Source organism: Dendropsophus ebraccatus, chromosome 2 (genome assembly GCF_027789765.1).
Source record: "Dendropsophus ebraccatus isolate aDenEbr1 chromosome 2, aDenEbr1.pat, whole genome shotgun sequence".
Lineage (NCBI taxonomy): Eukaryota > Metazoa > Chordata > Amphibia > Anura > Hylidae > Dendropsophus > Dendropsophus ebraccatus.
Genome location: NC_091455.1, coordinates 176,438,794 through 176,452,014, shown reverse-complemented (window position 1 = coordinate 176,452,014; position 13,221 = coordinate 176,438,794). Strand labels below are relative to the sequence as shown.

At 42.5% G+C, this 13,221-nt stretch overlaps 1 protein-coding gene across 1 annotated transcript; it reads left to right on the top strand.

Annotated features, from left to right (window-relative positions):
* The first annotated feature begins 2,112 nt into the window (after positions 1-2,112).
* On the top strand, positions 2,113-12,572 carry LOC138784776 (protein QNR-71-like). Its single transcript, XM_069960464.1, has 11 exons — positions 2,113-2,287; positions 6,571-6,723; positions 6,807-6,950; positions 7,730-7,906; positions 8,523-8,681; positions 9,532-9,879; positions 10,112-10,294; positions 10,370-10,472; positions 10,554-10,756; positions 11,467-11,557; positions 12,317-12,572. Exons 1-11 carry the CDS (start codon positions 2,221-2,223, stop codon positions 12,462-12,464), a joined length of 1,776 nt encoding a protein of 591 aa, XP_069816565.1. The 5' UTR covers positions 2,113-2,220; the 3' UTR covers positions 12,465-12,572.
* Positions 12,573-13,221: the final 649 nt, after the last annotated feature.

The following is a 13,221-nucleotide window of genomic DNA, read 5'->3' as shown; positions in this document are numbered from 1 at the left end:
AATGTTTTCTTTTCAGTCTGACACAGTGCTGTCTGCTGCCACCTCTGTCTGAGGGCCCTTGCACACTGAGCAATTCTCGAGGAATTGTAGCTGAAAGACTTCTGCTTGAAATTCCTCGCCTATTCTGCTCTGGCAGAATTTGAGCGGAATTCGGGCGGAATTTGAGCGGAATTCGAGCGGAATCCGCGCGGAAATCAAGCGGAATGCAAGCGGAATTACCAGCAGAATTCAAACCCCATTGACTTCTATAGGATTCCTCTAGCGGAATCCGCCCAAAGAATTGACATGAACATTCTTTGGGCGGAATGCGGATTCTGCGCGGAATCCCGGACGGAAATTTACTCTGTGTGCACGGGCAGTCGGAAATCCCATTGTTCTCTATGGAAAGAGCAATGTTGCATTTACACGGGCGGAATTCCACGCGGATTCCGCCCGCTTTTTATGGCGGAATTCGGGCGGAATTCCGCTAGAATTGCTCCGTGTGCACATACCCATAGACAGGAACTCCCAGGAATTCCCATAGAAAACTATTTCTGTTATGGACAGTTCCTGAGATTTTTTTATAGAAGTAAATTACAAATCTATATAACTTTCTGAAACCAGTTGATTTGAAAGAAAAAGATTTTCGCCGGAGTGCCCCTTTAAGGCCAACATTAGCCCAGTCCTAAAGGGGTTAAGTGATGGTGTTCTATTCACTGTGTATTAAAGCACAGTGCCGAACATACAGTTGTGGCTGTGCCTGGTACTGCAGCTCATTATTATTCTCTTGAGGGTACAAACCCACACACCGTATACGCAGCCTATTTACTGCTGCGATACGCAGCAAATACGCAACAAATACGCAGCAGATACGCAGCAGATTAGATCTAAATAACTGAACACAGCATCAAATCTGCACCACCAAATCTACTGCAGATCTGCTGCGTATCTGCTGCGTATCTGCTGCGTATCTGCTGCGTATCTGCTGTGTGTGTTTGTACCCTGACTGGGATTGAGCTGCAGTAAACTACAGTACGAGTCATATGCAGGTACATTTCTTATTAACACGTTGCATAAATTTGTCCGTAATTGTGGATACACAATTAAATATTGAAAGTTTTCTCCTTGTCACTCACCATGGTCTCATGCAGATTTATTATAATTCATATATTGAGTGCACTTTCACTTTAAATTAGAGATGAGCGAGCGCTTAGTTTGCTCAGCACTCAGTTTATACACCGGCTGCGTTTGATCTTTGTGTCGCTCCACCCTGGATGCCTGGAAAAGCTGGATCCAGTCCGGTGAAACTACAAGCTCAATTGCTGTATAAGCCAAGTGCCGAGCTTCCCTTAGGGTCCATTTACACAGAAAGATTATCTGACAGATTATCTGCCAAAGATTTGAAGCCAAAGCCAGGAACAGACTATAAACAGAGATCAGGTCATAAAGGAAAGCCTGAGATTTCTCCTCTTTTCAAATCCATTCCTGGCTTTGGCTTCAAATCTTTGGCACATAATCTGTCCGCTAATCTATCCGTGTAAATGGACCCTGAGTTTGTATGGGTGCGTTTACACAGAGAGATTTATCTGACAGATCTTTGAAGCCAAAGCCAGGAACACTTCCCTTAGTTTGTATGGGTGCGTTTACATAAAGAGATTTATCTGACAGATCTTTGAAGCCAAAGCCAGGAACACTTCCCTTAGTTTGTATGGGTGCGTTTACATAGAGAGGTGTGTGTGTGTGTGTGTACAACAATTTGGCTTTCCAGGCATGATGGGAATTGTAGTTTTACAAAAGCTAGAGAGGGACGGGTTTGGCAATACTTCTTTAGCCAGATGTACAAAAAAAAAAACAGCCAAGATAAATTGCCCCCTTTGTGTAATGTATTTGCTTGAATAAGCAATGTGTACATTAGGTTTCATCCATGATTTCAGCTTGCAAAATCCAGAATATTTTAAAGGATATGAAAGGATGAAAATGGAAATGTTGTGATTTCACTTAGAGAAACTGAGTTCTTCATAGATGTTTAAGATACTTGAGAGTGACTCATAAGCACATGAGCAGGGAGGCTGGCTCATTTACTTGAAGTCAGACATCTTTCTCTAATTCTATCACATGATGGGCCTGCAGGATGTTCATAAACAGGAGGAGGGATCATGGGCCCTGGATGCAGCTGGGACTTGTTGGTTCCCATTTATATGCTGGTGTGCAGAGGCCTGAGTAGCTCATTCCCCTTCCAAGATGCTGGCTGCAGTAGTGGAGGGGCTGGTGGTGCTCTGCCTGGTCTCAGGCATTCAGGCAGGAAAACGTAAGTGTGAATAATAAATTACCTTCTGTTGTTTAGATGTGCGGTTAAAGGGGTCATCCAGGGTTGGCAAAAGGTAGCTGCTTTTCTTCTAGGAGCAGCATCTCTCTTTCCCTCAGTCTGGGTGTGATATTATTTTATTATTTTGCAGCCTAGTCCCATTAAAGTGAATGGAGCTGTTTTTGGAAGAAAGCTGTTATGTTTAATAATCCTGAATAACCTCTCATAACAGGTGTAAAGTGATGTATCTTGATGCCCTAGTTACTGAGATTCAGTATTAAAAGGTGACCTCTAGGTTGTGTAAACCTGTAAATATTGCCCATAATCCTTTTGCTAGGTCTTGATTGACTTTTTTTATTTTTTCTATGACTTCAGTTTTTTTTTTAAATAAAAATTTGCAGTGCACTAACCATGATACTAGCATCATAAACTAAGATTCAAGTGAACAGAGATTATGTTCACACACTTCTAGGCTATGCTTTACATGCAGTATAAGCAAAATACTTGGCAGTACTTAAAAAAGCAGTTCACAGAAAGTTATCGGTGTCCGGTGGCGTGACTTCATTCCAGTGCTGTTCATATCCGGCGTGCTCACCTCAGCCGCTGCTGTGACTCCCCTTCTGTCTCCTGTTATTGTATGCTAGAAGTCCTGCGCTTCAATGCATTCTCTATGGAAGCATGTGACTTCCAGTGTTTAGTCACAGCAGAGGCTGATGTGAGCGCACGCTGGATTTGAACGTCGCCGCAGGACCAGAATGAAGCCGCACCGCTGGACACCTATAAGTTTCTGTGAACTGCTTTTTTTATCGGACTCCCCTGGTGTGTCTTCATTCTGGTCCTACGGTGCTGTTTAAATCCAGTGCCCTCACGTCCGCCTCTGTGACTCCTCTTCTGTCTCCTGTGATTAAACGCTGGAAGTCACATGCTTCCATAGAGAGTGCTTTGAAGCGCAAGACTTCTGGCTCACAATCCCCGGAGACAGAGGAGGAGTCACAGCAGGGGCTAACTTGAACCGTGCTGTGTGACATTTGATCAGCTGCGGTGAGTGTGACATTTGATCAGCTGCGGTGAGTGTATGTGCTTCTTTAATGATTTACCTTAAAGTCTATGGGAAACTCCATTCTGGAAGCACAGCTGGCTATATAAAATTACCATACTTAAATGGGTTATCCAGTGCTACAAAAACATGGCCACTTTTCCCCCTACTGTTGTCTCCAGTTCAGGTGTAGTTTGCAATTAAGCTCTATTTACTTCAATGGAACGGAGTTTCATGAATTGCAGCTGATTCACTTTAATGAACATCGGCTGTTTGACATGGCAATGTTAAACAAAGGCCGATACCGCGAAGCCATTTCTAGTTACGCCCCTGTACTCTGCACCAAATACTGATAAATCTGCCCATAGTCCACATTTTATTTTTTTTAAGAAATGCATGATGTCCTATGGGGTTTAATTTTACACAGCTAACATAAGATATTGTATAGAAAATGACATAACTATGAACTATGTTGTACTGGGCTGTTCTCAGTTTGTGGTTAAGTGAATTTCCCATACTGGAAATCTTGTATTTTTCAGCCTCTGGAACATGCTGTGTAAATTTGGTCTCTTAGGACTCAATGGAACAATTATACCTTTTTTTTTTTTTTTTTTTTTTAATGCATTCATACAAAGGGGTTTTCACAGTGAAAACTTCTGACTCAGTTCCACTTTAGTCTATGGGCCTCCTTTCTCACAGCAGATTATGTGCACACTGAGTAATTTTGACAAACTCCATCGCGGAATTCTCAGCGCATGTCTCCGCCCGTGTCATAGGCTCCATTCTATGCACGGGCGGATTCTTTCTTCCGTCCAAACAATGAACTTGATCATTCTTTGGGCAGATGACAGAATCTGCCCGTGCATAGAATTGAGTCTGACACGCGCAGAGACGCGCGCGCCTGCTGCAGTCCGCGAGCTGAAAACTCAGTTTCCGTAAAAATTACTCAGTGTCTACATACCTGGTTTCTTGTTTTTACTGGCACTGCGGCCAAGTTAGCTTGGCTATTTAAACAGCCAATGCTTACCTGCATTCCCCCGGTGTGCTTCTGCTAGAGTCTCTGGGTCCCAGTGATTGGCTAAGTGGGCAGAGGCAGTAGCACGTTCAGGGTAATGCGGCAGACTTAAAACTCATCCTGAAATCTACTATGAACTCACTGTGTGAATGCACCCTTAAAAATTGGGTATGTACAGTACTTATTACCAGACTTATCTGCATTTTGGTCTTGCTTGGCTTGTATTCTGGTGTAATGTGTGGCACATTTTCAAACCATTCATGCCACTTTTTGGTTTGTGAAGTGCTACAAATTATTTTTTAAATGGAAGTGGTGTAAACTGTTCATAACGCACCACACTCAAAAAATGGTGCACAGAAAATGGAACCAGCAAAAATGCTTCATACTAACAATACGGTATTTTTGGCACCGCTCCTTTGCCAGGTTTAGACCTTTCCTACAAATAATGGCTGGTGTACATCTGAGTATCATTAATCTGAAGATTTGACAAGGTGAACTTAGCCATGCAGCTATTCTACAGTAGTATTCTGGTGCATTTTTTTTTTTTTTTTTTTTTTTTCTTATCTCTTCACCAACTGAAATGTGTTTGTGTGTGTTTTTTTTTTGTTTTTTTTTTTTTTTTTCAAAATGCAGTTTTGACTATGATAAAAGTATATTTTTTAGGTTTTGCCTATGTCCTTGTTGGGTGTATGCACTGCATTATGCTTAATCTATGCTAAGGTTTTGCTGTATACACAAATATAATATGTCCATACAAGCAGTTAGCATTAGGTGGGGGGGGGGTTAAAAATGGTAACTTGTATAGTGGTGAATATGTGTCTTTAATGGTTTGAAAACAAAAACTGAACAAGAACTGCATCCTCCTTGGCGAGCCCATAAACAATACTAGGGAAGTTGTCGCTTTATTTCGCAGAATAGAATGTTGCACCATTTTGAATCATATGATGAGAACAAAAGTTAGTGACATGGCTGTTAAACATCACTTTTGTTTTCTTAAACATCTTTATTGCCTTAAAAGTAGTTGTGCTTGGCCACTTGCTTAGCTTGGACTGATATAAATAACATTAATCCTAATATATAATCTATAATGGCTAAATGTGGGTTAGGTATCTTGTATAAAATGGAATAGTATTTCGAATTAAATACTCCATTCCCCTATTTTGAAGGTAAAAAAAAAAAAAACTTGGAAAAACCACAAGCCTTTTTAATCCAAACTGCTGTTGCTGGGAGTTTGTTGCCTATCTGTATGTAGACATTGGGGGAGATTTATCAAACTGGTGTAAAGTAGAATTCTTAGTTGCCCCTAGCAAACAGTCAGATTCCACTTTTTATTTCTCCACAGATTCTTTGAAAAATGAAAGGTGGAATCTGTTTGCTAAGGGCCCTTTTACAAAGATTATCTGACAGATTATCTGCCAAAGATTTGAAGCCAAAACCAGGAATGGATTTGAAAAGAGGAGAAATCTCAGGCTTTGCTTTATTACCTGATCTGTTTATAGTCCATTCCTGTCTCTGGCTTCAAATCTCTGGCAGATAATGTCAGATAATCTTTCCGTATAAAAGGGCCCTAAGACCATTCTACTTTACACCAGTTTGATAAATCTCCCCCATTGAGTGTTGTGTTCAACATTTTGGCATCTGGTCGGTATGTTGCTGATGAGAAGGGTGTGGTGGCTCTTTTTTACACTCCAGCTCTTGCAGTCTGTGTGTCAAGGTGTCTCCAATAAGTCCGTGGGGTCACTGAATAAAGATAGGAAGCAGAATGCGGGCTGCAGAGAAGTGCAGCATTCTGCTTCCTGCTCGTTCCCATGATCGGTGAGGGTCTCGGCAGCTGAAACCACAAGCAATCAAAACTTAGATATGTCTGTTTAAGTATGCCCATTAAGACTAACATTTCTCATTTGTGGCACCCGAATAGTGCATGGAAAGGCAATAGCGCTGCATAGCAGAAAGCCCATGAGGCACATAACTAGCTTAGGAAGAAGCCATAACTATGTAGACTCTAGTAAACCTGGGTCATTGTTTCCCTGCCCTTCAAAATGTCTGTTTGCAAATATTGATTCTAAAAGCTACTGATAACAAATACAGAAGCCACAGGGATGACTTCTAGCATAGAATGCTAGTTAACATAAAGGGGACGACTGGGACTACTTTGTGTAGAGTTTTGTTTGTTCACTTCTGCCTCTTGCGCATATACTAAACACTGTGTTATGATGCATGTGTCCATCTTAACAGGGTTCCAGGATGTCATGGAGTCTGGAAGGAAATCTGCCTCTAGAGGTCACAATAACCATATAGATGGCTGGTCTCCTAATAGCAACTCATGGGATGAGAAACTCTACCCTGCCTGGAAGTCTGGTGATGCTAGATGGGAAAACTGCTGGCGAGGTTCCTGCTCAACATATATTCTCAATGAGATGGACTTGTGCATATGGCTGAAATCATGCTGACTAAGTATTCTGTTTGTCTAGGTGGTAAAGTAAAGGCATTGCTGACCAGTGACAGCCCTGCGCTGATAGGGTCAAATGTCACTTTTGTTGTGACCCTGCAGTTTCCCAGGTGCCAGAAAGAAAATGAGGATGGAGACATAGTTTATGAAAGAGGCTGTGGAAATGGTAAGTACAATGACTGTATAGAACAGGGCTGTCAAACTCAAAATTTTAAATAAAAAATTATTATACAGTCGCGGGCCAACCTTGATATTCATTGAAGAGGGCATGCGGTGCTCTTGGCACTGTCAGATTAGTGTACGGCATTCCTGGCACTGTCAGTGGTGTGCGTCCCCCGGCACTGTGCACAATGATTAATGATGAGATAAATTGCTATGATATGGTTAAACCCCAACCCCAATGGTAGTTACCCATTATTTCCTGCAGTAATCCTTTAACTGTGCCCTATGCAGTAGCCAACCCCTCCAATGGTGCCCCACTTAGTAGCCAGCCCTCCCAATGGTGACCCATATAATACAGCCAGCCTCCAATAGTGTCTTATATAGTAGCCAGCTGTCGCAATAGCCTCTTGTATAGAAGCCAGCCCTCCCTAAGTCTCTTATACAGTAGCCAGCCCTCCCCCATAGACTCATCCTACCTGTGGCTCCACAGTTCACAGGAAGTGCATGGTGACATCACCACAATTCTGTTGTCTGGACGCTGCTCACATACTGCTAGGCTGCAGGCTAAAAACTGCCTGCGGCCTACAAGATTATAATATGGAAGATCTGAGCAGCTGTTCGGACCTTCTAGATTATAATCTGTAATGTCGGTGGGCCAGATTTATTACAACAGGAAAATACTCTGGTGGGCCAAAAATAATGGCACTGCGGGCCAGAGTTTTGACATGTCTGATATAGAAGGGAGATTCTTAGCTGGTATTATATTAAACTTGTTGTATACAGTCTCCTCCAGCTTCCCAGACCAATATGTCTATAACTGGACCAAGTGGATAAATTTCTGCAATGAAGGAAACTGCAGCTTTGCCAGCAACTTTCCAGATGGAAAACCATTCCCACATCACCCCCACCACCACCCCCACTGGAGACGAGACAACTTCATTTACATCTTCTCCACTCAAGGTAAGCTGCCTGTGTTTTTGCTTATGTAAATTTGTCTTCCACCTTGGCTCTAGCGCTAAATCCACTCAAATGTAACCCGAGTCTTTTTAGGAAGAAACAAGTTACAAGGGGTTTTCCACTGCCCCACACGCTTGTGCTGCCCCCCCCCCCCCCTAACTGTTTTTTGTAATTTGCATCCGGTCCTGTAGCCAGACACTCAACTATCCTAGAAGGACCTATTACACAAACAGATTATCTGACCGATTTGAAAAGAGGAAAAGTCTCAGTCTTTCCTTTTATTCTGTTTAGTTAGTTCCTGGCTTTGGCTCAAATCTGTCAGATAATCTGTTGGTGTAATAGGGCCTTAAATCCTTTGTCCCCCGGGTTAGATGGATTAGTGTGTACTGCTGCTTCATTCACCTCTATGGGGTTGAAAAATGCTATACTCGCTTATCACCAGGTGCTGGTGGTTGGGCACTGATCAGCCATCCTGCACATAAGTGCTATTGTTGACAATATCTTATGTGGTTACCTTAAAAACCAAGCTCTTGATCTGATTGAAATTATCTATTATCTGTTGTCCTATAACTGTTTGCTTTGGCTGATTGAAAATTAAGACTTTAATATGTCTCTTCAGGCCAGTATTACCAAATGACTGGGAGGTCTTCTGCTGTGTTGTCCATAAATACTACAAACATCCCAGATGGCATACAAGGGATTGAGGTCACTGTATTCCGAAAAGGACACTGGAAACATCAACCAGTTGCTAAAGCAAGCGGTGTTTATGTTGTAACTGGTATGTAAATATCCCTGATGCATCCATTGCAAGTACATGCTACGTTTATAAAATTATTATATTAAAATTATTATTTATACCGATGCGAAGACTCTTAAGTTACTGTTATGGATAGAAACTAGAGAATTTACAGTAGGAATGAAGTACTTTTGTTCCCATCTGCACTCTTGTTGGGCTGTGGGCTTTTGAAGTCTGCTACTCCTCCCTGGGTGCTGGGAGGATGGATCCAGTCCTGGGAGAAGTGTCCCACGACTGAATCCATCCTTTCCCAGCACCCAGAGAGGAACAGCCTGATCAGAATGCAGATGGGAACGAAGCGATTCGCTAAGGGTCCACTTACACAGATTATTTGCCAAGATTTGAAGCCAAAACCAGGAATGGATCTGAAAAGGAAAGATCTGTCTTTCCTTAATGACCTGATCTCTGTTTATAGTCTGTTTCTGGCTTCAAAATCTTTGGCAGATCTTTCTGTGTAAATGGACCCTTAGTTCACTCATCTCTAGTCCTGGTGGTCAGACCCATTGTAAAGGTTAATCAAAAACGCATAATGTTCATAGTAATGTAAGTATTGATCGAGGGAGACTTATAAAACATGATGTAAAGAGAAACTGGCTCAGTTGCCCCTAGCAACCAATCAGATTCCACCTTTCATTCCTCAGACTCTTTGCAAAACGAAAGGGGAATCGGGTTGCTAGGGGCAACTGAGCCAGTTTCACGTTGCACCATGTTTGATCTCCCCCATAGACTATGTCATGTCTGTTAGAAATGTCAAACGTTGTAGTAAGGGTCTTATTACTCGAACGGCAGGTTTTGTGACTAACTTTTTTTTTTTTTTTTTTTTTACCTTTAGCAAAAATTCCATTTTATGTGAACATTTCCCAGAAGAATGACAAGAATTCCTCAGACCATATCTTTATCAAGGATTCGCCAATTAAATTTGACATCCAAATCCACGATCCAAGCAAATACCTCAGTAAATCTAAATTGACATTTGACTGGGACTATGGTGATGGGAATGGATCGTCTGTTTCCAATAATCCAGTTTCTACTTATACATATAACTTGCTTGGAAGCCATACTGCAATGTTGTCTATCAAAGCTGCCATTCCTGGTCCATGTAAACCTATAACATCCACTCCAATCCCTACAACGCACTTACAGACTACTACCAGTGCTTCCACAGTCAGCAATTCAACTGGTAAGTTAGAAAAAAAAAATACTGAGCCTCTGAATGTGTGAATAAGGTTTTAAGGCCTCATGCAAATGGTAGAGCAGCAGGAAATCCTCATCACGATTGGCCATTTGGTGCCTTATTGTAGTGCTTTGAATACTGCAAGTGTGTGAGGGACCTTTAAATGTTTCGCTGAACACCTCTGTACCTACTTTGCCAATGTGAATAAGACCTCAATGTACTTTGTTCCATATTACAGGTAACTTCACAGAACCACCATTTACAACTGAAACTTTTCCATTGACAACTGAAGAGCCAAACGTTACCACTGTGCATACCACCGTCCATACCACAGTCCACACCACCAATCCACAGACAACTGCAACTCCTGGCTGCTTCATATACAGATATGGGTATTATACTGCAAACATTACAATTGTAGGTAAGTTATCGGACTTGGACACTGCTGGCTTTATAATCTACGTTGCTAGAATTTTTTTACTTTTATCAACTACAGATGGGGTCCTTGCAGTTGATGTTGTGGAAACTAAAAGCATTCAACTATCTACATCTCAGACTGAGAACTCTGTAATTGACTTTGTGGTGACTTGCCAGGGAAGGTATGTGTCTACAAACTGAACATGCTAATTCTGTCAAATGATAAAGCTGTTCTGTATTTGATATGATCCCTGCTCTTTCAGCCTGCCTACAGATGCCTGCACCATAGTGTCAGATGCTAGCTGTATGATTCCCCAGAACATTGTCTGTGATGCAGTTCCTCCTTCTGACCAGTGCTTACTGACCCTAAGAAGAACATTTGAGCCAGGATCTTATTGCGTCAATATTACACTGAGTGACGATGCAAGTTTGGCTCTAGCTAGTACGCTGGTGTCTATAGACGGTGGTAAGTATTGCCCACTTATTCACCTTGCATAGAACAGTATAAACTAGCTACATGTTTGAAAGACTAACAACTCATAGCAGCAATATGCTGCCGTCGTTCCTTGGAATAGGAGTGGTGGCCGTAGACTGCTGCTATATGCTATGGGCTGCCTGGACGATCAATCGATCACCTAGGCAGCCCCCCCAGCTCTAACCCGCTTGCCGCCATATGTAGTAGCAGCGAGCAGGGAACGATGAGCAAATGAGCGCTGAAAGCCGCCCCGTGTAATAGGAGCTTAATACCTATAGTAACAAAAGATGAGCGCAACCTGAGCATGCCCTGGTCTGCTGGAGCTATCTGCATTTGATTACTGTGGCTGAAGTTGGATGCAGCCTATAACTAGCCATGTTTTCTAGGCAGCCCTAGGGTTTCAACCAACTTAATTTAGCTGCCAGTAATAAAATGCTAAACGCCCAGGCTTGGACTGATCGGAGCATGCTCACATTGTTACTGCAAGTTTGTTCCTCTAGTTACCGTTAGAGTAAGTTTGGGTTTGCTGGATTCCAGACGCCCATCATTACACTCCTGGTGGTTGGAGAAGATGCAGACGTTCATTACTCCTCTCCAGCCATCAGGAGTAAGTGCCAAGTTTGGATGAACCCACACATCCTGTAAGTCCACTCACTAATAACACAGTATACACACTGACTTTTTATTTTTCTCATGTATAGGTTCCAATCCACAAAGGTCTCTTGCAACAGTACTTGTCCCTCTAGCTTTGGCTGCCATTGCTGCTGTGGTAATTGGGATTACCTTGTACAAGTGAGTTCTGGAACATAATTATTATTTTTTTAGGGGGCACTGTATAAATGGACTCTCAAATGAGTACTCCTTTGATTTATTTTTTTTGCTAATCTTCTTGAACTCTGTACTGTTGTGGCTAGCATTTGAACATTGTTTTAGGTTTCTCATGCAAGATGTCTTGTAAAGTACATAGTTCTAAATTCTGCTTCCCTTAGAGCATGGGTCTCCAAACTGCAGCCCTTAGCTGTTGCAATACTGCATTTCCCATCATTCCTGGACGGCCAAAGCTGTCTGGGCATGATGGGAATTGTGTTTTTGCAACAGCTGGAGAGCTGTAGTCTGGAGAACCATGCCTTACAGGTTTTCAGACAAAATGGAAAAGGTTCTTTACAGGATAGCCATTAGTCACTGATTGGCAGGGTATGGGTCAGCTGTTCAGTGCCCAAGTTACCTGGTGAATTTTACCAGAAGCAATTTGCTTTATTTACTGTGTAATGGCCAGATCTTGTTGCTGCAGTTATAGGTTTCCACCGCTCCACATTCAGTGGAGCCAACTGCTTCCAGCCCCATTCACTGGGTAGTCTGGGTGCCTAACTGCTCATATTTGAGTGGCAATCACCACTCTTTATAATCAGTGATGGAGCTCATCTTATAATTCAAAAATGGCTCACAGCAGCGAATATGGGCCATTCCCTCCCACCCCAGCCTACTTGGACAACAGCAATGACGCTCTAGTCTCTAAAATCTTAATCTATAATGTAATGTGTTCTCTTCTAGGAAACACAAGGAATACAAACCTATTGACAATGCTTCAGATGGAAGTAGCAGTCAAGGAGTCGCTGTTTACTTCAGTCAGATCAAAGATGTTATCTTCAAAAGAAACAATGAACACGATCCTCTCCTAAAAAAGGCTGCAATAATATAAAAATGTTTTACAACTTGAATGTCTGCCATTTATTTTCTGCTGCTTGTTACTTTATCTGAAGTGGTAAAGCTATAGAAGAAATGCTTGTCAATAAAGTATTTCCATTTAGTGAAGTGTCATCTGTCTAAAATTGCCTATTACAGAGATCAACACCTGTGGCATGGTACGGCGCCACTTCTGTGGTGGTTGGTGTAGTACAGCTCTGCCAGTAATGGCAATGTTGTGATGCCAGTGCTAGTTCAGCACACAGGTTGGGTGGTATACCTGCTTTGATAGGACAGGCTTAACTGTTAACTAGTGGTCAGTGACCTGCTGGGCTGTGATCCCTTGGGCTCTTGTCCAGAGTGGGGAAAATGACCCACCCAGACTGCCGGTACCCACAAAGGGGAAAGTGACCCAAGGACTGTATAGCTGAGAGGTTTAGGTGCTGGTGCAATGATGGAGACCCAGTAAAATAAAGTGGCTCTACTAGACAGTCTTGGGATACAGGATAACTTGGCAGCCGATGACTACTTTAGGTACAGACTTGTGTTCACTGGGAGATACTTTTAAGTGCTGAGGTAGAATAGCAGTGCTTGTGTAGCTGTGTTGAGCAGTAAAGAGGAGTTTGTCATGAGTCCCGACCCAGGGTAGTACTGTGCTCTGCCACAACTTGAGAGAGATACTTGTGCCAGTGTTCCACTTAACCACCTTCTGCCCTGCAATGTCAGGGTACCCATCCTATCAGGGTGACACAAGCCCCAGTCTTGGTTACCTG

What these genes read in the sequence shown, in the direction of transcription:
- LOC138784776 (XM_069960464.1), top strand. Translation starts at nt 2,221, where the DNA reads ATGCTGGCTGCAGTAGTGGAGGGGCTGGTGGTGCTCTGCCTGGTCTCA. An exon ending in TGCAAACATTACAATTGTAG is followed by an intron (nt 10,295 to 10,369) that starts GTAAGTTATCGG and finishes TATCAACTACAG; the next exon opens with ATGGGGTCCTTGCAGTTGAT. An exon ending in ATTGGGATTACCTTGTACAA is followed by an intron (nt 11,558 to 12,316) that starts GTGAGTTCTGGA and finishes GTTCTCTTCTAG; the next exon opens with GAAACACAAGGAATACAAAC.